At 38.7% G+C, this 23,439-nt stretch overlaps 2 protein-coding genes across 2 annotated transcripts; one reads left to right on the forward strand and one right to left on the reverse strand.

The window, feature by feature from the left end:
• The first annotated feature begins 104 nt into the window (after positions 1–104).
• On the forward strand, positions 105–14,528 carry LOC135588479 (probable E3 ubiquitin-protein ligase ARI8). Its single transcript, XM_065080621.1, has 15 exons — positions 105–461; positions 1,055–1,179; positions 4,368–4,470; positions 4,589–4,679; positions 5,222–5,394; positions 7,079–7,183; positions 7,275–7,363; positions 8,214–8,321; positions 8,405–8,495; positions 8,597–8,686; positions 9,531–9,578; positions 9,855–9,926; positions 10,042–10,141; positions 10,218–10,344; positions 14,098–14,528. The coding sequence occupies exons 1-15, from the start codon at positions 300–302 to the stop codon at positions 14,375–14,377; spliced, it is 1,764 nt and encodes a 587-aa protein (XP_064936693.1). The 5' UTR covers positions 105–299; the 3' UTR covers positions 14,378–14,528.
• Positions 14,529–16,216: 1,688 nt separating this feature from the next.
• Positions 16,217–19,956, reverse strand: LOC135588480 (serine/threonine-protein kinase-like protein CR4). The gene has a single exon (XM_065080622.1). It carries the CDS (start codon positions 19,159–19,161, stop codon positions 16,477–16,479), a length of 2,685 nt encoding a protein of 894 aa, XP_064936694.1. The 5' UTR covers positions 19,162–19,956; the 3' UTR covers positions 16,217–16,476.
• Between the last annotated feature and the right edge of the window lie 3,483 nt (positions 19,957–23,439).

Raw genomic sequence — 23,439 nt, forward strand, 5'->3', positions numbered from 1 at the left:
CCAAATTATCTTTCACGGTTTCAACCCGTCATTCCGCTTTCTCCACCCGTATAAAAGGGCGAAGAGATGCCTCCCTAGGAAAGTGAGAATCCATCACTACGAAACCCCCACATACGACTCCAAATCCAATCGCCCTTTACCCTCTTGCGTTCGCGGCCCGACCCTTCCCCTCCTCCGCCTCCTCCTCCTCCCCGATTCGGTCCCCGATCCTCCCGATTCGACGCGCAATCGCCCGCTCCGGCGGAATTGTAGGGTTTCTGGGGCGCCTGGGGCGCGGGGTTTGGCGGTGGGTTGAGGGGATGGATTCGGAGGACGATATGCATGACGCGAACGATCTGGAGTCGGTGGAGGACGATTTCTACAGCGGGGACACGGGGATGGGCAGCGACGATGGGGACGCCCACTATGATTTCGGCGACAACGAGTCGGATGATTCCGATGACATCACCTCTCGCCAGCAGGTGAAAGAGTATTATATAGTTCTCTTTTTCCTTCCTTTTCTATTGCACTCGTTTTGGTGATTTTGGTGGCGTGGTCACCTTTGGGCTGGATTTGATGCGTGTAGGAATTAAATTAGCTGCTGTTACGTGGTATCCTAGGATTGCGTACGGGTAGCGTGCCGGTCCAACAAGGTGTTGAAATAAGAACTGGGTTGAGAGTTTAAACCTTAGGTGTAATAGTAATAGGTGAATCATAATCCTAGATATAACAACTTCATGTATAGATCTTGAATGTGGCCCCTGGTATATGCAGTTGAACATGCAGTGTCATACTTTATATTCATTGTTTTACAGCATATTAAGCTCACCCAGGCCTTACGCAAGACAGGTAACATGACCGAACACGCATGCTGTTATAATGGCTTTCTGGAGTACTTGAGCTTGAAAAAATGGCTTTTTGGAATACTAGCGTTTGTTTTTTGGTAATGTTTGGGAAATTCTTCTAAGTTATAATGTAGTTCTTTTTGGAATGAGTCAACTTGTATTTTAAGAAATTTTATTAGGTAGGAACATATCATTGTCATCTAATGTTGCCAGAACTTTTCTGTTTTCAGCAAAACTATACTATTCTGAGTGAGGCTGATATTCGGCAACATCAGGAGGAAGATATTAGTAGAGTATCTACTGTACTTTCAATACCAAGATATGCAGCATGCATCCTTCTTCGTCATTATAACTGGTATGATAGTTTATTTGTAGAATGAAAATTTCTTTGTGCATTCTGTTCAGTTCATACATTTCTGGCTTACCTATTCTTCACTGCCACCATTTGAGGGCATGAAAAGTTATTAAATTGCTTGAGTTGATTTGTGTCTTCTACCAATTTCTCTGTTTCTCATTGAAAAAATTATTTAGGGTTGCTGAGCTGCCCAGCCCAAGGTTTGCACTGTGTGTTGTGTGCCATTATGCTGTGCCACACTGTGTTAGGCCATCTCTGCAACTCTCCCTTGCGTTTTGATGCTGTGACAAGTTCTTGACTTTACACTGGAGACTATATATTCATACACCCATGATGTGTCAACATAGTCCATGTGCAGGCTGGCACGACAATCATTCTTTGTAGAGTTGTAGATGTCATCTTGCTAAATAAGTAGTTTGATTTGGAGATTGTTTATCAAATTGGATTTAATAGAAATAGCTAATGTTCTTTGATGATGTTTTCCTATACTTTATTATGGGAACTATGACTTAATATTGTTGATGTATCAATAATCAAAGATTCATGCATAGACATCTAGATGCCTTGGGAGGGATTAACAAGGGCAATTTTTGCAGTCCTAAATCAGCTGTAAGAAGTTCAGTTTGATTGTTTGCATATCTACAACAGACACATATAGTGTTAACCAAAATGCATTATTCTGAGATGTTTTCAGAATCTGGAAACTGTAATATTCAAGTCAATATTTTGTTATTCTGTATTAGTATTTACGCCAAGCAAGTCATGATTTGGTAACCTTTTATATTCTGTTAAATATATTTGTTTGTTAGAAGATTTAGATTTATGCGACATCCAAATTCAATCTTTGATTTGTTTTTTTAAATTTATAATGCCTTTTTATATATTACTATTTTTTAATTCTAATTCAAATGATATTGCTTTATAGTGATCACGTCTCTTTATAGCTGTATGAGGCTAATCTAGTAGATTTTGCCTTGAATCTAGATTACAATAAAGATCTATGGGAATTAAAGATTTAAATTTCATAAGAATTATTGTACTTTCAGAGATTCTGTAGTTTGTTGGTTTGTCCAAGGATTCAATAGTTGTTTTCTTTCTGTACTTGATTATTTGCTTTATGTTTGTGCCACATTCATCATGACAGAATTCTCAGGATGAAGTAATCAATCTTGTGAATCATCAATTTTAACGAGATAATTATATAAAGTACAAAAATAGGAGTCAGATGTGGGCGTTTATGCAAGTGTCTGATCTATGAAGTTTAAAGGCAACATTGGAATAGTGGAAAAAAATTGTAGCTTGTGATATGAAATTATGAATATGTTTCTCCATCTTCGGCAACACTGGAATAGTGGAAAAAAATTGTAGCTTGTGATATGATTCTCTATGATGGCTTTTCAATTTTTTTTTTCTGTCTTTACTTTGAGTTTATTTAGGTTAATAATATTCCACCTTTGGGAAAAAGTAATGTTGTCCAACCTCTCGTCACCTAATTCTTGTCTTTCTGCATGATAGTTTCATCTTGAATACCCTAAGAAGGAGCTTTTTTGGATATTCAATGTGGATCATTTTCCGATGATGCATTATTACACTGTAGCCATGCAGACTGTCCAGGCCAACGGGTTAGTCTTCACGAAAACCATGTCTATGACCTGTTCTATGCAAATCTTAGGGGCGTATGTAAAGTTAATTCCATATGCTTATGCCCTGGATTTTTTCCTTTTGTCTGGTTTTCTCTGCCATCCGTAGGATATAATTGGAAATTGGTATGATAGGATGGTTTTAGGTTGGTTGAGTTCAGTATTGTTCAGGTTACCCTACCAAGATAGGATGGCAAGGTACAAGTTGCCCAAGTGCTAGCCAGGCAAGTGCAATCTACATTTGGTGGACATCTTCAGGCTTCACTACATCAACACAGCACCCACCTGAGCTATTTTTGGTCAATTGTACAAGGCCATAAACAACCTGTCTTCATGTCTTCATGCGGGTAACCTGTATTGAGATTCCTATACCCACTAATTATCTATTTCATAATACTATTACAAAATTAAAAATAAGAAAAAGATTCCAAGATTATAAACTTTGTGTAAGTGAATCTGTTTAAAATGAAACACATGAACTAAAAATTGAGAAGGGAAAAGTAAATTCGATGGTTAGATTGCATGAATATTAGTTTATTAGTTATGAGGGCAAGCCTTGGTACAACTGAGCTGCTCCATTGCATCTTGAGGGCTCATGGTTCGTGTCAGATAGATAGCTTCTCTACTTGTAGAGGTAAGATTGTATACATTACCCTTCTCGAACCCTTCATTGGCTGAAGTCTGGTGCATTAGGTTTGCCCTTTTTGCCCATTACATTACCGATTACAATTGGTTGTTTGTCATATGATTAAGGAGAAGTATATCAGTAATCATTCAAGTTACAGTTTCATGTCATATTTACATTTCATTGGGAACATCTCACTTGGGATGCTTATTCGAGGCTTTAAAGATGCTAATTTTGACTCACTTGTCTGTGTAGGTTGGTTACTTGTTTGGATGGCCTTATGACAAAACGTTGAAGCAACATTATTAGTACATGTCATATATCTAGACCTCTTATTTCCATCTCTTCTGACACAGTGACAACAAACTATGAGTTTTATGCAAAATCAGAGATTTAACCCAGTTTCACTAAAAGCTGATTGACTTTCTATGATCATCTTGTGATTTGATCTTATTCTATAGTTCCACTTACAGTTGTTTGGTTTGTCTTCAGGGACAAATTACAGGCATAAAGGTCCTATCTCAATTATTATAGAGATTATACATTATGATCATTTGTATAATTAGTACTTTGAGGATGTTGAACTCCTTGTAGTTTGATGTATGTGATAGGAATGTTGAAGTTTTCAAAACATTTCTTCCAACTGGAGAAGCAAATATGTATGCAACCTATGTGAAATTATTGTGAAAATTCTTTATTGGGTATATTGATTGACATTTCTGCATCATATGAAATGTTTTTATCATTATCATTTCTATTCTGTATCAATGAGAAAGAGGATTTTTCTTATGGTAGTTGCAGTACTATCCTGAAGTAGTAATTCAGGATTATGTTATATAACATCTATTTCCTTTATTGCCGACTTCATTCAATTTATCCTTGTGTTGATCATCTGATTTTGTTTGTGTATTTTGAGCATGCAGGAGCATTAGCAGGGTGCATGATGAATGGTTTGCAGATGAAGAACGTGTTCGAAAGGTTGTTGGTTTGTTGGAGAAGCCAGTGGAAATGCCGAACGCTAGAGAAGTAATTTCATTCTCATACTAGTAATCTTTCTTGGGAGATTTTAGGCCTTCATATGAACTATTTACTATTTACTTTTGATTAATTTTCCCTAATTATGAATTAACTTTGTTGGTGGCAGCTCACTTGTGGGATTTGTTTTGAAAATTATCCTCGTGACTGTATGAACTCTGCTTCTTGTGGTCATCCCTTTTGTTGGGCTTGTTGGAGAGGTATATTAATTATGATCAGCTATTAGTAGCTTTGTAAACAAGGTTTGCATTTGCTTCACTTTTGAAATTAGATGATATATTTCTGTACAAGATTTTAAGATTAGGCATTTTTCTTAAATTTGAACGGTCATATGAACCTCAGAGCAATGCCAATTGACTGTTTGTCATATGCATATTCCATGTGACTTAAGTATAAAGTCACATCTAACAAATGATCAAATATTACAATTTTTCATCACAGATTCTAGTGCTAGGTTGATAGCTATTTAAATTTCACTTTATATATCCTGCATCTTGTAAAATGTCTGTAGTAAAATGATAAGCTTAATTTCTTCAGACCCTTTCTGCACTACAAGTGAATTAACGTTCTTACAAATATGCTGATGGAAAAATTGCATTTTGCACCCTCTTTTTGTTCATGAAGCATTTATAAATGTTAACTTCATGACTGAACATTCCTTTAGAGGCTTTTGAATGCTGGGTTTTCATTTGCATTTTTATTCTAATCTTTTGATGGTTGATCTTACTCTTTCAACTTGCAGGTTACATTAGTACATCAATAAGTGATGGCCCTGGGTGCTTAATGTTGAGATGCCCTGATCCTTCTTGTAGTGCTGCTGTTGGTCAAAACATAGTTGAGCTATTGGCTATTGATGAAGATAAAGAGAAGTACTCACGTTATCTTCTTAGATCTTATGTTGAAGATAATAGAAAGGTACATGCAGCATGCAGCACTAATTATTTGAGGATGTACTGGTTCATATTCATTTTGGTATCTTTCTTGTATTATACTCATGCCGAATTGCCGATAACTGAATTAGAAAGAGTGAATCAGGGAATCAATTTTGCTTCATTCGGTATGTACCAGCTGATATTTACTAGTTCGAGTGTGAAGTGGCATGCAGCCCACCCAATTTTGATATCAATACCAATATTTGATTCGACCAATATGGTACTTGTACGGTTGGGCATACTGTGTGTCAGTACACCCCCTAGTTGACTGTTTGGGTTCAGCTGGAGGAGGTGGAGGAGAAAGAGGAGGAAGAGAAGGCCATAGGTTAAGGAGGGGGCAGAGAAAGAGGCAGAGAGGAAGTGGTGACGTGTAATGGTAGGAGGAGAAGGAGGTGGTGACAACATGACAGGGAAGAGGCGGTGACGGCAGGGACACAGTGGAAAGAGTGGAAGGTGTTGATGCAGGGAGGAGGAGGTCGTAGAGGAGAGAAAGAGAAAGGGAAGAAGAGAAAGAGTGAGAAAAATAGACAGATGGACAGAGAATTGGGAGCCATCATTATTTAAAAAATAATTAGAGATAATTGAGCTGTCATTTAAAAGAAAAAGATATGAGTGCTGGCACTGGCCTGTTTACTGCCCGAAGAGTGTAGTATGATGAGCTTACCAGTCAATATAGAATAATAGATGGTAGTCATGGTACCATACCACATCGGATGTGATCGCCAGGTCTGTGTCCTTATTGCTATTGGCTATCGGACAAGTAAATACTGACCTGCACAATTCAGTATGGATGGGGTTTTTAAAACCTCGGGTAATAATATATGCTTTTGAGCAAACCCCTTAAGGATAATCTGTTCCGGCAGAAGTTTGATAAAAAAATAAATTAAAATTTGTTATTTTGTTTTTTAACATGCTGATTAAACCATCTATTATGATGTTTTTTGCCTCTAAATTCTTGGTAGATTATTGGTGGAACAGCAATAGTATAAATATTTTGGAAGGGGCATTCATTTTGTTGGAAAACTTTAACTTCAATCCAAGGTCAAATTTTTTATTAAACATCCACTGATGGGATTTTTTGTGCTGTTAGCCATGTTTTCTGAGCTCCTAATTTTTTTTCCTACATTGTTAACACTTTAGTATAACTATATTTTTCTATGGAGATATATAATTTTAAGGTTTCCTTTATACACTTTTTGTTTATTTGTTTGTTAGAGGTAGGTGGATGCTGTTGGTGGGGAAACAGCGCTGTAGCTGACCTTGTAGTGGAACAGCAATTATTTTCCTAATGCACGTTGCACTTCTCTTAGATATTCAAAACAAAATAGACTAGTGCACAATCTTGTTGCATTTAATGTCAAGTTTTTCTTAGAATCAAGCCAAGTGATCAATGAGGTAACTTATGCCCTTAAGTGATTGTGAGTTGTAGTTTGCTAGATTTTTGTTTGTTCTATTGTTAATTCCTTTCTCTATTTTTTAATGTTAAATATTTATTTTAACTTGGCTTGTTTAGGTCTTTTGAAATTCTATATATTTTTCATTGATAATTTGTTGCAAATAATTCTTTGTTTTTGCAAACTATTTGTTACATGAGGTTTTCAGGAAGCAGTATTCACTCTGTCATATTCTTCACAATTTAACTTTCATTTCTTTATTTTGTTTTATAGATAAAATGGTGTCCAGCTCCTGGTTGTGAGTTTGCCGTGGAGTTTGTTATAGGCAGTGGTAACTATGATATTTGCTGCAGCTGCTCATATAACTTCTGTTGGAATGTGAGTATACCTTGAGGGACAAGTTATGTATCTTAATAAGAGTATGTTTACTTTTTTTTTAACATTCTGAGATATAAATTAAAATGTTCAGTGCACTGAGGAAGCTCATCGACCGGTCGATTGTGTCACAGTAGCAAAGTGGATCTTGAAGAACAGTGCTGAATCTGAAAATATGAATTGGTATTGTAATATTGATAATTGTTATCTTTCGTTCTTAGCTCTTACTATTAGTATTAAAATGTCAGCTGTGAATTTTTTGTAGTCTACTTAAGGATGTGGTATTTTTCTATTTCGTACTTCAGGTTCAGTTTAATTTGATAATATGTTATGCAGTATGATTCCAATTGTGCTTATTATGTTTAAATTTCTGTAGTTAATATATACTTTTTGTGTTAATACTATATGGCTGCTGTACAATCGTGTTGCCAACTAAAAGCAAATGTTGCACCTAGCCAGCATACCATGTGGGATTTCATGCTGCACTGTCATGTACCAACCATGTGACAATTGTTTAATGACAGAAGACAGGCATGCTTGTTCAGAACATAGATACTTTTGGAGCATGAGCTGATTTGGTTCAGTGTTTATGAGTCTCCATACTGCTCAATAGTTCTATAACACGTACAAATATAACCAGATTGAAAGCTCAAAGGAATGGCATTACATCAAGAGAGCTGATAGGATAGTTTTGTTAATGAAGCCCTAAATAGAAGCCTTTATTGTCCTATTTATTCTCAATCTGCTTTGTAAGTGCTACTTATAAATATGCTATCTTCAGTCAAATGACTTCACATTACAGATCGCTATCCCAATGAGAGGGTTTAGAAATAGGCAAAACAACTTGGCTTAGAAAAACTCATGTTGAAAGTTGAAACCATGGCAAAAATCCCTTTTTGTCCATTGTAATATATTTTCTCTTTTGCTCTCATGTTCAGAGACCATTGCAGTTGAAAAATATGAAGATAGTGAAGTCTCTTTTGATTATGATCATTATCATGTGTTAATCATATTTCTATTACTTCGTGTCCAGGATACTAGCAAACTCAAAGCCTTGTCCAAAGTGCAAACGTCCAATTGAGAAAAACCAGGGATGCATGCATATAACATGCACACCTCCTTGTAAATTTGAGTTTTGCTGGTATTATATCTCTACTTCATAAGTATTCCATGGCGGCTGTTTTTTTTATTTGCAATTTTTATATGCCTTAATTGTTCTTGCAGGTTATGTCTTGGATCATGGTCAGAGCACGGTGAGAGGACTGGTGGTTTCTATGCTTGTAATCGCTACGAAGCAGCAAAACAGGAAGGAGCGGTATGATTAGTGATTTTCTAATGCTATAGACAGTAGAGTGTTTAGAATTCAACAATCATAGTGATCAGTCACATCCTTATCAAATATATAAATACCTGCAGTATGATGAATCTGAAAGGAGGAGAGAAATGGCTAAAAATTCTCTTGAGAGATACACACATTATTATGAGCGCTGGGCTACCAATCAATCAGTATGTGTTTTCAACTCTTCCATCCTTTTCATTAGGATGTAATTTTGAAATTGATTTTTTCCTTTATAGCATCTATTAGTCACCGATACTGTGATCTATTTTTTGTTGTAGGACACTTATGGTTACCTTTAAGTAGCTGAATCTGGAAAGCATCTTTTTGAAAGACTTTAAAAAAAGACAGTAACTTATCATGAGACTAATAAAAAAATATATGATTAATCATCTCAGTTGTTTCTGTGCTTTTAGTTGTTTGGGTGACCAACAGATCACTTATTGGCAGATGATTGTTGGCTAGTCAATCCTTTGCTTATCACTGCCCAGTTGTTGGGCTGTTCATTTGGTCAATCAGCCTGGGTCAGTAACTAATCAGTTGCTTGTTGGTGACCAAAATGGATCAACTTTTAAACTGATCATACAATAAATATGTAACCTACGAGAATCAAAGCTAATGTTCTAAAAGATTACATGGCTTAAGAAATCCATCTGATCCACCTTGATGTGGTTTTTGTAATAGAAACTAATCATTGATCAATCTATAGATCTCTTCAGTTAGATTTTATGTATTATCAACTTGATGAATTTTGTTTATTTACACCTCTTGTTTTCTCGGATAATGACTACATTAACTATTACACCCCTTGTTTTCTCAGCTTATGACTACATTAACTATGTTTTTTCAATATTCAAAATATAATTCTGTGTTTTAATTTGGCATAGTACCTGTTTATCAGAAAACTTGCTAACTACATGCATTATGAAGATTAGTTTGTATTCCAAAACTTGCATAAGTTGTTCCTTCGAGAAAATTTCAACTAACCATAACAATGTGTTCCAAAACTTGCAGTCAAGGCAGAAGGCACTGGCAGATCTTCACAGTATGCAAAATGAAAAGGTACAGAGCCATCTAAGATTTCTTTTGGTAGTTGTCAGCTACAGTATTGATAGACTTTTCAGTTCTCTTAATAAGTCATAAAATAACCTCTTTTATGAAATTGACCTCATGGATCATATTTAGTTTTTATTAGATATCTAATAGAGACTTTGGATTATCAATGGTGAAGGATGCCAAAGCCAGTGGTGTTATAATGCCTCCAATTGAATGTAAGACAATTAGTTGTGTTAACACTAATCAAAGTGCACTTGTTGGTTGCTTCTTTCAATTTTGCAGCTTGAGAAGCTAAGTGATAGGCAAAGTCAACCTGAATCCCAGCTCAAGTTCATAATAGAAGCCTGGTTACAGGTTAGATTCATGCTAGAAACACTATCATTGTTCTAATCGATATGTTTTTACTTTTTTAATAGTTTTGCTATGGTGCTCATCTTTCTTCTCATTTGTTTCAACAATCAATATGCAGATAGTGGAGTGTCGACGAGTCCTGAAGTGGACATATGCCTATGGTTATTACCTTCCAGAGCAAGAACATTCCAAGAGACAGTTCTTTGAATATCTACAAGGTATGGACTTGTTTATCTCCCAGTGTAGCTGCAAATCATATGTTTTTCTCACGGAATTTTATCTGTCTATTTTCAGGTGAGGCTGAGTCTGGTTTGGAACGCCTTCATCAATGTGCAGAGAAGGAGCTCCAAGTTTACCTTGATGCAGAATCTCCTATGAAGGACTTCAATGACTTCCGGACCAAGTTAGCTGGACTCACTAGGTAACTTTATCTCACATTTTGCATGATAAGTCAATATAGATTTTAGTATTTATGTCCATCACCCAGGTAAGTCAATATTATGGCTTGGTGAATTATAGTAAGAAGAAGAGTTTTCTTTTTTTGTTCTGATAGTCGATTATCTTGAGAGGTTGACATCTTTATATTGATAAAAAAAATCACTAATTTAGATTGTGGGTTAATCCAATGTTGTCAAAAATGCTCGATGCAAAAAGGAGGAACCAAGGTCCTAAATTGCTCAAGGTTCTAGTTACTCGCCGAGCAAAGCAAGGCATTTATCTTATAAAAATTATAAAAATATAATTAAGAATAAGGATTACCATTTAAAAAAATGAACTTCAATTAAATATGAGTTTTATATCATTGCATATTCAAATGATTATCACTAGAACATCAAAATAAATGTCTCTAACCATTTATAGAAGAATCAATTGACAAAATGATGATTAAATTTGTCCATATCCACTTAATAGAATAAAAGAAACTCACACATCTACCAGTCTGGAAGAGGGAAGATGGGAAGAATAGCATCGTTAATATTCAGCCTGCAGAAAGTGGGAAGGGGACGAGAGGAAAGAGAAGAAGATGAAAGGGAGAAAAAAAAGCAAAGAGGTGTCAACTCCTCCCTTCCTTACCACTTCCAATTATGTTTTTTGATAATGAGATTTTTGTTAAGAATACCAGTAGTGCCTTTAAGAGCTTACCCCACAGTGCCAATGGGGTATTGGAAACATATTCTTAGTCCATCATAAATTGTGATTCACAACAAGCTTTAGGGACCCTGCCCATGTCGTCTAGCCCAAACCAATTCTCAGTCCACAATAAAATGGGCATAATACCTTAGTGGGTTTTCACCTATTATTATGAGTAATTATCTACTATTCTTTGTATCAAAAGTTATGTGAATATTATCTCTTTTACATATATGTTGATATATTCAAAGATGGAGGGGTTTGATCTCTTAGAAGAGAGGTTGGATGGGAGAGAAGATGAGGAAATAGGGCGACGGTAATGATTGAGCCCCTGTGTGATAGGAGGAAAGAGGAGGGAAGTGAAGAAGATATGTATTGATGACAGTGCAAGATTGACACGATGAAAGGTCAGTATGGTTGAAGATTGATGGATGGGTCAACAAAGATGTCTATGGCAGAACATTAGGTTGAGGTTAGGGTTTAAGGCCCGACAGTATAAGGGGAGGGGGAGCTTATATGAAGTTCAACTAACCATGTCGAAGCGATATCAAATATGCACATGGGTCCCTAAGCATGTGCTTGGCACTGAACCAGGTTCAATGAGGTGCAAGGTTGGGTTCGCATGAGTTGGGCTCCCACTGGAAGAGGTAAAATTGGGATTGCATGTGAACTTGGGGAGCACGTCTTATTCCGTTGTTCACACACTTAAGCTGGTTTTGCTTAAGTCGTGCGGCACCCTTGCGTGTCTGTCCGTAAAGATCAGCCTCCTCGAAACCTTCTATGGTCCCTTAGGATCTACAAAAGAGAAAACGGGTTAGAGAAAACATTTCACTTAGCATCCACAAGCAATCATTTTAGCAAACACTTCATAATAAATGCAAATTACAAACAGATTTCACAAGCTTTGAACGGCTGCACAACAAAGGGTCGAAAATGGTCTACTATAGATCGAAATCTCTACAAGTGCCCACATGACACAACCTTTGTTTGCATGCCTAAGACGGTCACCAAAACCAACCAAAATGGGGCTGCTAAGCCTACTGCCAACCCTTTACATGTTGTGCAAAGCATGAATAAAACTGAAAGACACGGGCATACATGAGCATTGCATCAAACATCCCGTTTACAGTTTTGTCCGTGACAGTTGGGTGAAGTTGCACGGGTCCATGCGTGTGGGCTGGGCACTAAACCAAGTCACATGGGGCACCATTGGGCTTATGTGATTCTGGGTTGTCTCGTGAACCAAGCACGGTGAGGTTGGGTCAGGCTGGTCCAGTGTTGAGTACCAAAGCTAGTTTAGGTGAGTTCTTTGGATGCCAATTGCTCCAACTAAGGGGCTTGCCTAGGTGGTGCACAATTCAAGGTGCCTTGCGGGACCCCATTGAGGCACTTGGACCATGCTTGGCCTTGCCCAAGCACCTTATGACAACATTGGATTAGTTTCAACTGTTTATGGATTAAAATGTAGGCATTGGAGTTGAAGTCCAATCAGTTTGGCATCATGCTGGACGTGAATAACAGAAACTCAAATACTGACTGTTGGGGACTAGTGAGGTGTTTATATTGATTGTGATAATAGTCTTTACAATCCATGAAATAGCAATCTGTAGAGGTGCCACTGGTATGGAGTAATCCCTGCTTCATATGGGTAAGGAGGGAAGATCTAGAAAATCACAAATTATAACTATTAAATTGGATAATACATCCACTGATGTGAATATCTGTTGAAGTTGCGGTAGAAAGTTCTAGTTGATTAGGAAAGGGTTTGTTGAAAATTTTTAGCTGTCTTTTTTTTTGGTGTTTTTGGGTTACAGGGCTTTCTTTAAAATTCTTTCTCTGCAATGTTTTATGATATTGTGATTGTATGAACTGATGATTTCTAGGTTTTGCAATTAACCCTTTAATGTAGATTGCAGCATCATTCCATAATTATAGTGCAATTAGTTCTATGCTTGTTCACTTATGCCTCAATTTGAAGTAATACAACTAAAATTTCTGAAGGTTTCTTATTGATAATTAGTTGTTTGTCAAGTGTAGGCATACAACTTGGTAGATTAACATTTGATGTTATAAATTATACAAATAGTAAACAATTAACCTGGTTGCATTTTCATTGGTACCTCACTAGAAGTTCTTAAGAATTCTTCATGAGATTAACTATCTGAAGTGGTAGACCAGTTCGGGAAGCCTAATGCCTGAGAAAGGTTGTGAATATTTTTTGCTGCCACATTTGCTGCACTTGGTATTCATTCACAATGCAAATTTAGGTTCCTGGACTGAAATATAACATAACACTTACTGAATCATGTTTTATAGATTTGAAAATTGACCTCCTTTCTGATATATTGAGATTTGGTGAATATTTGTTGAGTTGTTGACCTTAAGTTATTGTCTAGAGGGGTAACTTTATTACCAAATTTGCCTGATCAATATCTTGAGTTGGCGACCTTAGCTATTGTCTAAGGGGAGACATTGATGTGTAACCAATACGTGTCTGCTGTCTTATCAATTTTGCTTTGACAATTTATTACACTGGTTAGGTGGGAAAACCTTGACTCAGTGGTGGCCCATGTTCAGGCTCAGGTTAGGTGGGAATGATTCATCTGAAATCAATATTCATCACTGACATTTTTATATTTCCTGGTCAATTTGTTCCGTTGGTCTGCTTGGAAGATCTCAACTCTGATCTTAACTAATTGGTGGCTCATGTTCAAGGTTAAGCAGAACTTTCCGGATGGTGATTGTCAAACTGATCTGGAAGGGTTCTATTTATTGCAGTTTGAGAAGTTGAAAATGGATCTTGAGCCAGAAACTTGACCCCACCTTGCTCCTTTGTTAAACAGATTGGATCTAACAATCAGCAAAGTGTTAGATCTCTTGTCCAATCAAATTTTTTGTTGATTTCATTCCTTAAGCATTTCATTTTTGTTTTTTGCTAGCCCTTTCCCTTGTATATAGCTGCACATTATGCCTTTACTCTGCATGGTTTTGTCATCTGCATTTTGGCATAATTTTCATTCATATTAGTATTTGTGCCACCCAGCGTAACTAGGAACTACTTCGAGCATCTTGTTCAAGCCCTGGAGACTGGGTTGGAGGACGTTGGTTCTTCCAACAGCCAAGCCACATGCAGCAAGAGTTCAAGCTCGAAAATTTTGGGCAACAAAAGTAAAAGTGGCAAGATCAAACCAGCTGGGACAAGCTCTGCAGCCGGTGCTCCCAGCCGCAGCATGGACGATGGCAATCTCTGGTCTTGCGACCACTGCACCTTTGCCAACCCAAAGTCCACTAACACATGCCATATGTGTGAGCATCACAGGTAGTCCAGCCCGCCCAGTTTATAGACCATCCCGCTGCAATTTTTCTGTAAAGTTTGCCCTTGAGCCTGTTCCTTTGGCCTATGTTGAAACAATACATATCTGCGATGTTGGCAAGAAGCTATTTATATTACCTTAGGTTAAAATATCTTGCCACTGAAGTAGGAGAATAACCCGGTGGGAAAATAGACCTAGAGCATAAGATTTAAAAAAGAAAAAAACCATGATCTGCTGCCTCTTTATGTAGTGTTCTGCTTGTTTGTTGTACCTTGACACTCGTCCATTTTGTATATATTTTTACCTCCTTATGCTGCTCAGTTGAGCAAAGTTCAGCATGCCAATGTATTCATGATTGTTGTAGCAACCTTTTGCTCTGTGGCAGCTTTACACTCATCGTTTTGATCGCTGCTTTGCAAGCGCGATTGTTCCATTATCGAGAATAATACCTGTTGGCTCCTCATTTTATTGTCAACCTGTGTGTGTTACTGAGCAAAATATTTGATCATGTTCAGGATCAGCTGATGCTTGTTGCACCTTCCAGACCTTAATCCAAGAAAAGATCCAATCCTCTTGTCTGATGCACAAATCATTCTACAATCCCTTTCTGATATTTCTTATAATGATGCCAACAGCATTTTTAGTGTGTACATGACAGTTCTATTGCAGCTTCAATATTGGATGTATTGTCTCGCATCATCTTTGTTACAATGTCAAATTTAGTCGAAAGTCATCGATTTCAATCAAACAGCTTAAAAGGTGAACCAGAAATTTCTCCCATATTAGGCATTCGAATGAGTGCAGGTCACTATGACAGTTGTGTAGATCGAAACGCTAATTCTATATATAATTTTCTGCTTTCAAAGTTGTTCAATCGTAACGTTTCTCAGTTTAGTTGACAGATCTGACTCATGGATTTGTCTTTGTGGAGACATGGCATTTAAATGGTCACAATTGAGTTGGATATGATGTTTGTCCATTGTTGGCCCATCACGTCCTCCTCCTCCTCCTCATCATTATTTGAATGATGTTTGTCCATTTGTTGGAGACATGGCATTTAAAGATGAACTAACTAGACTTTTGCTCCCATGTTAGGCATTGGATTACTATGACAAAGTTGCGTAGATTGAATCACTAATCCCATATATATATGCATATTTTCCGTTTTCAAAGTTGTTCAATCTGCAAAACCTGGAAGGTTTCTCTGTGCAGCTGATGGATTCCTCTTCATGGAGACGTAGCATTTAAATGGTGACAATTGAGTATGATCTGATGTTTGTCCTTTAATGGCCCATCACATCATCATCAAATTTAGTCCAAAAGCATACATTTCAATCAAACAGCTTGAAAAGAAGGTGAACTGTCTTGCATCAAGGACTTGACATGGATAAATGATCAGTGAGAAAATTTTAGGAATATGGGAATGGTGGGTTTAGTCTTGTGGAAAACAGTACTTCAAACAAAATTTGATAAAAGGTTAACAAAATCATTCTTCTTTTGCATTTCCAATTCTTTTCCTTTCTTGCATTTGTATTACTTTGATCTTTGATCGTTTGATGCTATTATGTGGAGAACCTGTTGCACAAAGAGTGAGCAGCTTCCAGTCATCAAGTTCATGTTATATAGTAGTATACTTCCTATAAGGAACAAAATGTCTTCACTAATATCCATACATCATCTGATATTCCAAATATAGAACATAAAATGGCCAAGCAGTTCCTGTATCAAAAAAACTCTGTGCATTACAGAGTCCACAAATATGTTTTAAGACTAGATTGCAGTAACCAGTTCAATAAAGCTTTAATCATGGAAAACTTTACTTGCTTCATTGATGATCAGCTAGTAATCTGATGTCAATGTGCTCAGTCCAAAAATTCCTTAAGAAACCACAACACAAGAATGCAAGTATGTAAGAAAAGTACACCAAGCATTCTCTCGATGAACATCCATGAAAGCAATCCAACTCGCCATTCGAAGACGAGACATGAAAAAGAAAGTAATGCATTTGATTCCAAAAATAAAAATAAAAATCAAATGACGCTGCGACTTTGGAGCTTTTCTAATTACATTTTCTTTTCATTCGTTCATTGTTCTAGCATTCGAACCATTCAGAAGTTGTGTTGCAAGAACAGATTCTCCTGTGGGGATGCTGGTCCGATCTCTTCCTCCAAGCACCTCAACCCATCCCCAGCCCCCCCATGTCCTAAACTCCTCCCCTCTGAATTCTTCCCTTCCGCATCGCCTTCTGATGCCGACGACTTCCTCCTCTGAGATGAGGTTACGCTGGGAAATGTGATCCACGAAGGAGCTCTATACTCGTAAATCTGGTCATCAGTGTCATTCTCCGAACATGACCTGTTTGAAGACCTTTGTGAAGCTTTATTGTGCAACCTACTACTCCCTAGAACTACCTCTGTAGGCAGGATTGGCTGTTCGTTGCACGGGCTGCCCATCAACAGTGCGAGAGCTCTCTCCAAAGTGGTCGTCACCTTATCCATCGACAGCCGATCCTTTCCCCGCATCCTAACGCACTTGGATGCCATGGCAGCAATTTTCTTGAGAGCCTCCAGGTCAGCTGGAGGTTTCAGCACTGGATCCAGAATCGCCGAAATGTCCCCAGCTTTGATCAGTGGAACTGCCCATTCTACAATGTTTCCTTCTTCAAATTGCATATCGATTGCTTTTCTACCACTTAAAATCTCCAGCAGCAGAACCCCAAAACTGTATACATCTGATTTTGTAGTCAAGTAATGAAGTCTATAGTATTCAGGATCGAGGTAGCCGAGAGTACCAGCAGGGGGTTCAGATAATGGTGAGCTGCTATCTGCTGGACCCAACAAAGAAAGACCAAAATCTGCAACTCGAGCATTGTGTTCCTCATCGATGAGAATGTTCGAAGACTTGATGTCCCTGTGAATTACCGGTGGACAAGCATATCCATGCAGGTATTCTATCCCCCTAGCAGCCTGGACGGCAATCGTCACCCTACGAACCCAATCCAACCGCTTTCTTAGGCATAGATCCTTGCCATGAAGGTGTCGGTACAAAGATCCATGAGCCATGAACTCATAAACCAAAAGCCGCTCACCACCTTCCTCACAGTATCCAAGCAAGTTGAGCAAATGAGCATGATTTAGTCTTGACAGCAGGTCGAGTTCCGTATGGAACTCCTTGGAGTTCTTCTTCACATCAGACACTCTTATGGCTCTCTTCACTGCGACCACAGTCCCATCTTTCAAGACACCTTTGAAAACACACGAGAAGCTACCCTTCCCGACGAGTGATTCCTCACTGAATCCACTAGTCGCCTTCTCCAGTTCTCCATAGGTGAACATCTGAGCCCTCCTGATCTTGAGCTCCTCCAAGTCTGGTCGGACTTTCACCATTTCCTTGTGAAAAGAATACGTCCGTTTTCTCGATGTAGTCACTGCAGACTCCAAACACCTACAGCTCTGCAGCCTATGGCGAGCGTAAAGACATGCGACTAAGAAGACCGAGCTAACAAAGATGATTGCAAAGACAATTTCTGCAATGAAGATTGGCATTTGAAGAGAGAGCAACCTTTTGCTCTTGGATTCTTTCTGTGACGAGCAGAAGGAGGAGCATTCGACTGAAGCACAACTGGAACAATTGAACTCGCAACCGTGATCTGAGGTCAAATTGCAAGGCGTGGATTCGTACGTCCCTTCAGGGCACCCAACACTGCACGGTAAGCAAACTCTTGAATCTGCTGGCTTGCAGACTTTATTCCCCCAGCTTGTATGACTGAATTCATAGTACCCCTGGCCGCAAGGATTAGAAGCACAGATTCCAGGAGAGACAGCCATCGGAATTGACCAGGGGACGCCGGTGCCCCAGCAGACGGCCCAAAGCGAAGTCGCCGCAAGAACACCACATGTGAAGTAGTCCCCGGCCGCAATCTCATACAACCTTGAATCCTTAGGTGGCGGCATGCTGTTCTGAAGCATAAAGCCCCAGCAAACAGCCTTGTGATCTAAGCTCTTAATTCCACAAGCATGGAACCTCCCCCCGGCTACCGAAACCATAGGATCCATGGGCACCATCTTAACATCTCCATGGCCTAAAGATAACTGCTGCGTCTCCAGGCTCCTTCCCCAGCAAAAGACCTGGGAGTTCTCCAGGATCCCACAGACATGAAATCCACCGGCCGAAATCGATTGGAACCTCAAGTTCCTCGGCGTCAAGCTTATCACACCGCTGCTGGTCTCATCGCCCCAGCAGAATGCCGTCCGGTTGTGGATGAACATCCCGCAGCTGAACACCGAGCCGGCAGTGATCGCCGCAACGGAGCCGTCAAATTCGTGGGAGGCGGTCATGTTGTAGCCCCAGCAGTCGATCAAGGAGGCGCCTTTCCGAGAGTCTATGGCCGGTTTGCGAAGGGCGCAGAGGTGGTCGTCGCCGGCGCTGATCTCCGAGTAGGATGCGCCTTCCGCCATGGGCTGAGGCACGCCCATCTTCACAAAGATGTTGCTGCCCCAGCAATAAGGCTGGCCTGTGTCCAAGAGAAGGCCGCAGACGAAACCATCGCCGGCCGTGAGACCCAGGAGGGGGAGTCGAAGAGGAGCGCCATAGACTATGGAAGCATCAGCACCAAAGCAAGCAACCAAGTGAGAACCATCCGAGCTTAGACCACAGAAGACCGGGCCATTCTCACCGTAGGAAACGGCAATGGAGGACATCGATCCAAGGCCCGAGACCCCCATATTAGATGACCCAGAAATCATCACCAAGAACGCTGCTTGAATCAGAAACCCAGACCTAACAGAGTTCATTTTTCTTGCACTCAGATGGAGGCGGCAATGTGCAACCGAGACACAACCTCAAGAACAGTCACACCACTGTAGAACACCACCTTCGCGTCATAAAAAGCGCGCCTTTTTAGCACCCAAACGGAAAACCACAACAACTTCGAATCCTTCGCAGATTGAGAGCCACATCAGACGGAAAAAAAATCGCAGGTGGAACAGAAACCGGATCTCTTACATCATCCAAGAAAAAAAAGAGAGGACTCGGTCGAAAAATCCCAGCGATTTCCGAGATGACATGGGAACAGAACCCGAACATGGAATCCGGAACTACTCATCAAGTGATAACTCCAAAGGCGCCGCCTTTTCACTAGAAATCCTGCAAGAATCTGAACGCCGACGTCAAAGACGAAAGCAGGCCATCAAATACATCCGCCCCATGGACAAAAAGGAAAACAAAAACCTAACTTTCCTTTTATTCATCCGACTCCAAGCAAAGACCATCAGACGACCAACTCCAAGGCACAGGAAAGAAGAAGCTCTTGAGAAGACTGCTCGCCCATGCCATGAGCGGTCGGCTCTGTGGTTCCCTGCTCCCGGTCTCGAGGTCGGGAAATGGTGAGGAGCTTTGGGCAACACACCGAATGAAAGGGGCTACAGCAGCAGGAGAGCGAGAGAGAGAGAGGGCGAGATGGGATGAGAGCATTGAATGCAATAAATACTAGTTCCTGGTTGGAGGCAGGTGTAGGTGGGAATTTTAATGAGACATAAATGCACTATGTTTCTGTGCCTGGATCTGCGCGCACATGTTCTTCAATTCGAATTCTTCAGCAAGGTGAGTGCCAACTTTCCTTTGCACTCTCTGCACCACTTGTTGTGTTTGCATGAAAAGAATCCTCTGTTCTGGAGGCTCAATAAACTGTGCCACATCAAATAATGGTCTTAATTCCTTTTATTTCATATATTTGATCATGAGCTTACCAGACAGCAAAAAAAAAAGGGAAGAAAATGAACAATTACATAAGAAATGTTGTGGATTGTCATACAATAGGAACCATAAATAGGCCAAGAAGCACAACACATACTCAGGATTCTAGACAACCAAATCAGAAGTTGATACATGTTTTGATTATTGAGAAGACATATAAGTTTAGAATGTGAAAAGCCATATTATCAGTATCATTGAGAAGACATCATCATCTTTAGATTCAAGTTTCCCAACACATTGCTTGTCCCAAGAAACTAAATTGTTGCACTCTCTCATCCCAATGACAAGCTGAAGGACTTGCCGATATTTTTGTTTTTGGCATACATTACACCTTTGCTGAATCTTACAAGTTTTGTGAGGAGCAGCAGGCAAAGAGAAGGCCTAAATTATGATCACCAAATACACAATTTATTTCGAAGTATAAACAGCTAATGTAGGAGTTGCTTTGTCTCAAATCTGCCAAGAAGACAAACAAACAGATCTGTTTTAGCAGAATAAGTTCTCTGAACGAAGAGGGCTTTTTTAGGAGATCATTCATCCTAGTAATATTCTGCCACAAACACATGTAATCTTGAAGATGCTCCATGATCTGTTACATGACTCCCAACTCTATATGTTCAAATATTAAGACTTTGTAATGCAATTGATCTATTTATTTTATGTTTCTTTTCCTTTCTTGATCTTTCTCTTCTCCTTTGCCTCCTCTCACTCACTGCTTATTGTCTTTCCAGTTGTGTGCAAGTTGAAAGAGAGAGTCTGACTCTCTAAAGACTAAAGGCATCAGCTTCAAGTTTCTTCTTCCTTCCACTGGCTGTCTTGTGACCTTTGACTGCCAGTGGTAACTCAGGAAGATGGTTGCAACTTCAAAGAAAAGAAAGACAGCAGCTACTCTATTCCTGTTCTTGTCTTTGACTTTTTCGATACAACTTTCTTACATAGTTTAAACAACAGTTACTGCAGCAGAATTTGTTCATTCAGTATGATGAGCTCTTCATGAATAGACTTCACATGAACCATTTCCCTGTTTCCCATGAGAGTGGGAGAAACCATGGAAAGCTTTCAAAAGAAACAGTTTATCTGATCATGCATGTGAGCATTGGCCTGCATGACATTCTCAGATAATTGAAAAGAAGATGTGCTGCAGATCTTTGACATAAACTATTGTGGCCTTCAGAAACATGAGCCTACTTTACATCAAACACTTTTGCTGTGGGTTGATGAAGTCAACACACTATCTGGAATCAATGCATGTGGAAGATTATAAATATTAAACTGATTGCTGAAAACGATAAGAAAATAGGATCATATGGTGTCACCACTAGTAGAGTTTCAGTCTGTAAACATGATTTACTTGCTGCAGAAGAAGAATCTGTCCTTTGCTCCACTCCAAATTTTCTGAATGCTTCTTCCTTGTTGAATGCATCTGTGAAGACTATGAAGATTGTTCATGTTTTGTGCAAAACCAGTAGATTAGCTGAGTGGTCACAAGATTTGACAGTTGACATTAATGCCCAGATTTGTCTTGACCATCCACTTGCTCATTGATTGCCTTTCAAATTGCCACTACAGTTGGATGAAATTTTTTTATTGTACTCCCTAAAAAAGAATGGGTTAGTGTTTAGTGTGCCTCATACTTTTTTGAAGTGTAATAGCTGTGATATTCTAAAGTAATGAGACACTGATTTGGAGGAACTTGAGATTATCATATTGCAAAACAATTCTTTGGTCAATGGTTGAACTATCTATCACATGAAGCCTAAGAGTTGCAGAATAAAGCCTTGGTCTATGGTTGGTCAGGAAGTGTTGCAGATTCTGACAACAAAGTATTGCATATTATTTCCAAACCATTCAACACATAGATCCATAAAACATGACTATCCTATAAAATATTTTTAATAAATATAAAATTCTTGATGTCCTCCACTTCAACTATTCAAATTTTCTCCATGAGTATGATATGACCAAAAGACAGACTTGTAATGAAGGAAGAAATTAGTTTGTTTACTCACTGTGCAGCCTTCAATATGATTCTCAAAGGACATCACCCACATGTTTGTATTATTTTTTTGGGAGACACTAAAAGTAGATTCTACCTTAGAAGCTTGTCCTCAGGTGGACATGGATACCTTAGAATGAGCTTGAGAATCAAAAGCAAAGTAGGTTGTAGGTTGAATGCAGATGAATATTTTTGAAGTCTATTCATTTTCTAGTCCAATAGCAAGTCCTTTTACCTATTCTTATATGAAGGAAAAAAGAAACCAAAAAAATACTTGTCTTCTCCTTCCTCTTGATCACCAAATCTCACTTTCAAAGATGCCAATCAGTGTTGCTGCTAACCTGGGTTGGCAACTTTAGGTGAGAATATTACTATTTCTAACTTGCAGTGGTTGGGAAATGCAATTAGATTCTTAGATGAAATAAGCACTGATCATTTACACTTGTAGTGTTTCCATTTAGTGCTTCTATGTTTCAGAAATCCACCAAAGTGAATTCTCTTGATTTATGATAACCTTTTCCTTCCTCTCTTCCTCTCAATCTGCAAACTGTTATGACCCCCCCCCCCATTCATTTTCTTCTTCCCTTTCTTCCACTTTCAACTTATTTGTAATATCTTATTTCATTTTTCTTCAACAATTTGTGAAATCCAAGTTCCAAAAAGATTCTTTCACCTTATATAGGTCTACAACAAGTTCTTGTTGTCCTCAAATTAGCACCTAGAAAAGAAAACTCTTGCCTGTAGATTCCCAATCTTTTGCATCACAAAACATCAAACCTTCTTCACTGACCACCACCATGGCTCTCACAAGCTTCTTGTGCAAAGGAGTGTGCATGGCTCCTAAGCTTGTTTTCATTTATGAGGAAGGTGTGTTGACCCTATCCAATGGTTAGAGAACAATGGATGCAACTGTTCATAATAGGTTTCTTGATGACATATATTTATCTTGTGTATTCATTATCCTTTCATCTTTGATTTCGATGATGAGTTGTTATCATCAAGTGATTGATGCTTGCAAAAAGAAAATTTTCATGTTTGAATCAAAGTGAGTTTCAATAAAAATAAAATTTATTTAATTTTCTCCGATCCAATCGAGGTTAAGTAATTTCTTTGGTAGCCGAATTATCTGTATATCGATACTTATTATCTGAGATAATTAATATAATAATTTGTATATTTATAAATTAATTAATTTGTTTCGATGATGATCTAATTTTAGTATTAGGAGGAGAAGATAGGAAGAGAAGAGAAGAGGAGATGTGGCCTCAAAGCTTATCGCCACCTCCAATTCCTCCGCACCACACAATCCATTGGGCAATGA

The sequence above is a fragment of the Musa acuminata genome, chromosome BXJ1-8 (assembly GCF_036884655.1).
Source record: "Musa acuminata AAA Group cultivar baxijiao chromosome BXJ1-8, Cavendish_Baxijiao_AAA, whole genome shotgun sequence".
Classification (NCBI taxonomy): domain Eukaryota; kingdom Viridiplantae; phylum Streptophyta; class Magnoliopsida; order Zingiberales; family Musaceae; genus Musa; species Musa acuminata.

Coding starts and splice junctions, on each gene's coding strand:
- LOC135588479 (XM_065080621.1), top strand. CDS start 300: ATGGATTCGGAGGACGATATGCATGACGCGAACGATCTGGAGTCGGTG. Junction 1,180..4,367: donor CTTCTTCGTCATTATAACTG/GTATGATAGTTT, acceptor TTGAGCATGCAG/GAGCATTAGCAGGGTGCATG. Junction 4,680..5,221: donor TTGTTGGGCTTGTTGGAGAG/GTATATTAATTA, acceptor TTCAACTTGCAG/GTTACATTAGTACATCAATA.
- LOC135588480 (XM_065080622.1), bottom strand. CDS start 19,161: ATGAACTCTGTTAGGTCTGGGTTTCTGATTCAAGCAGCGTTCTTGGTG.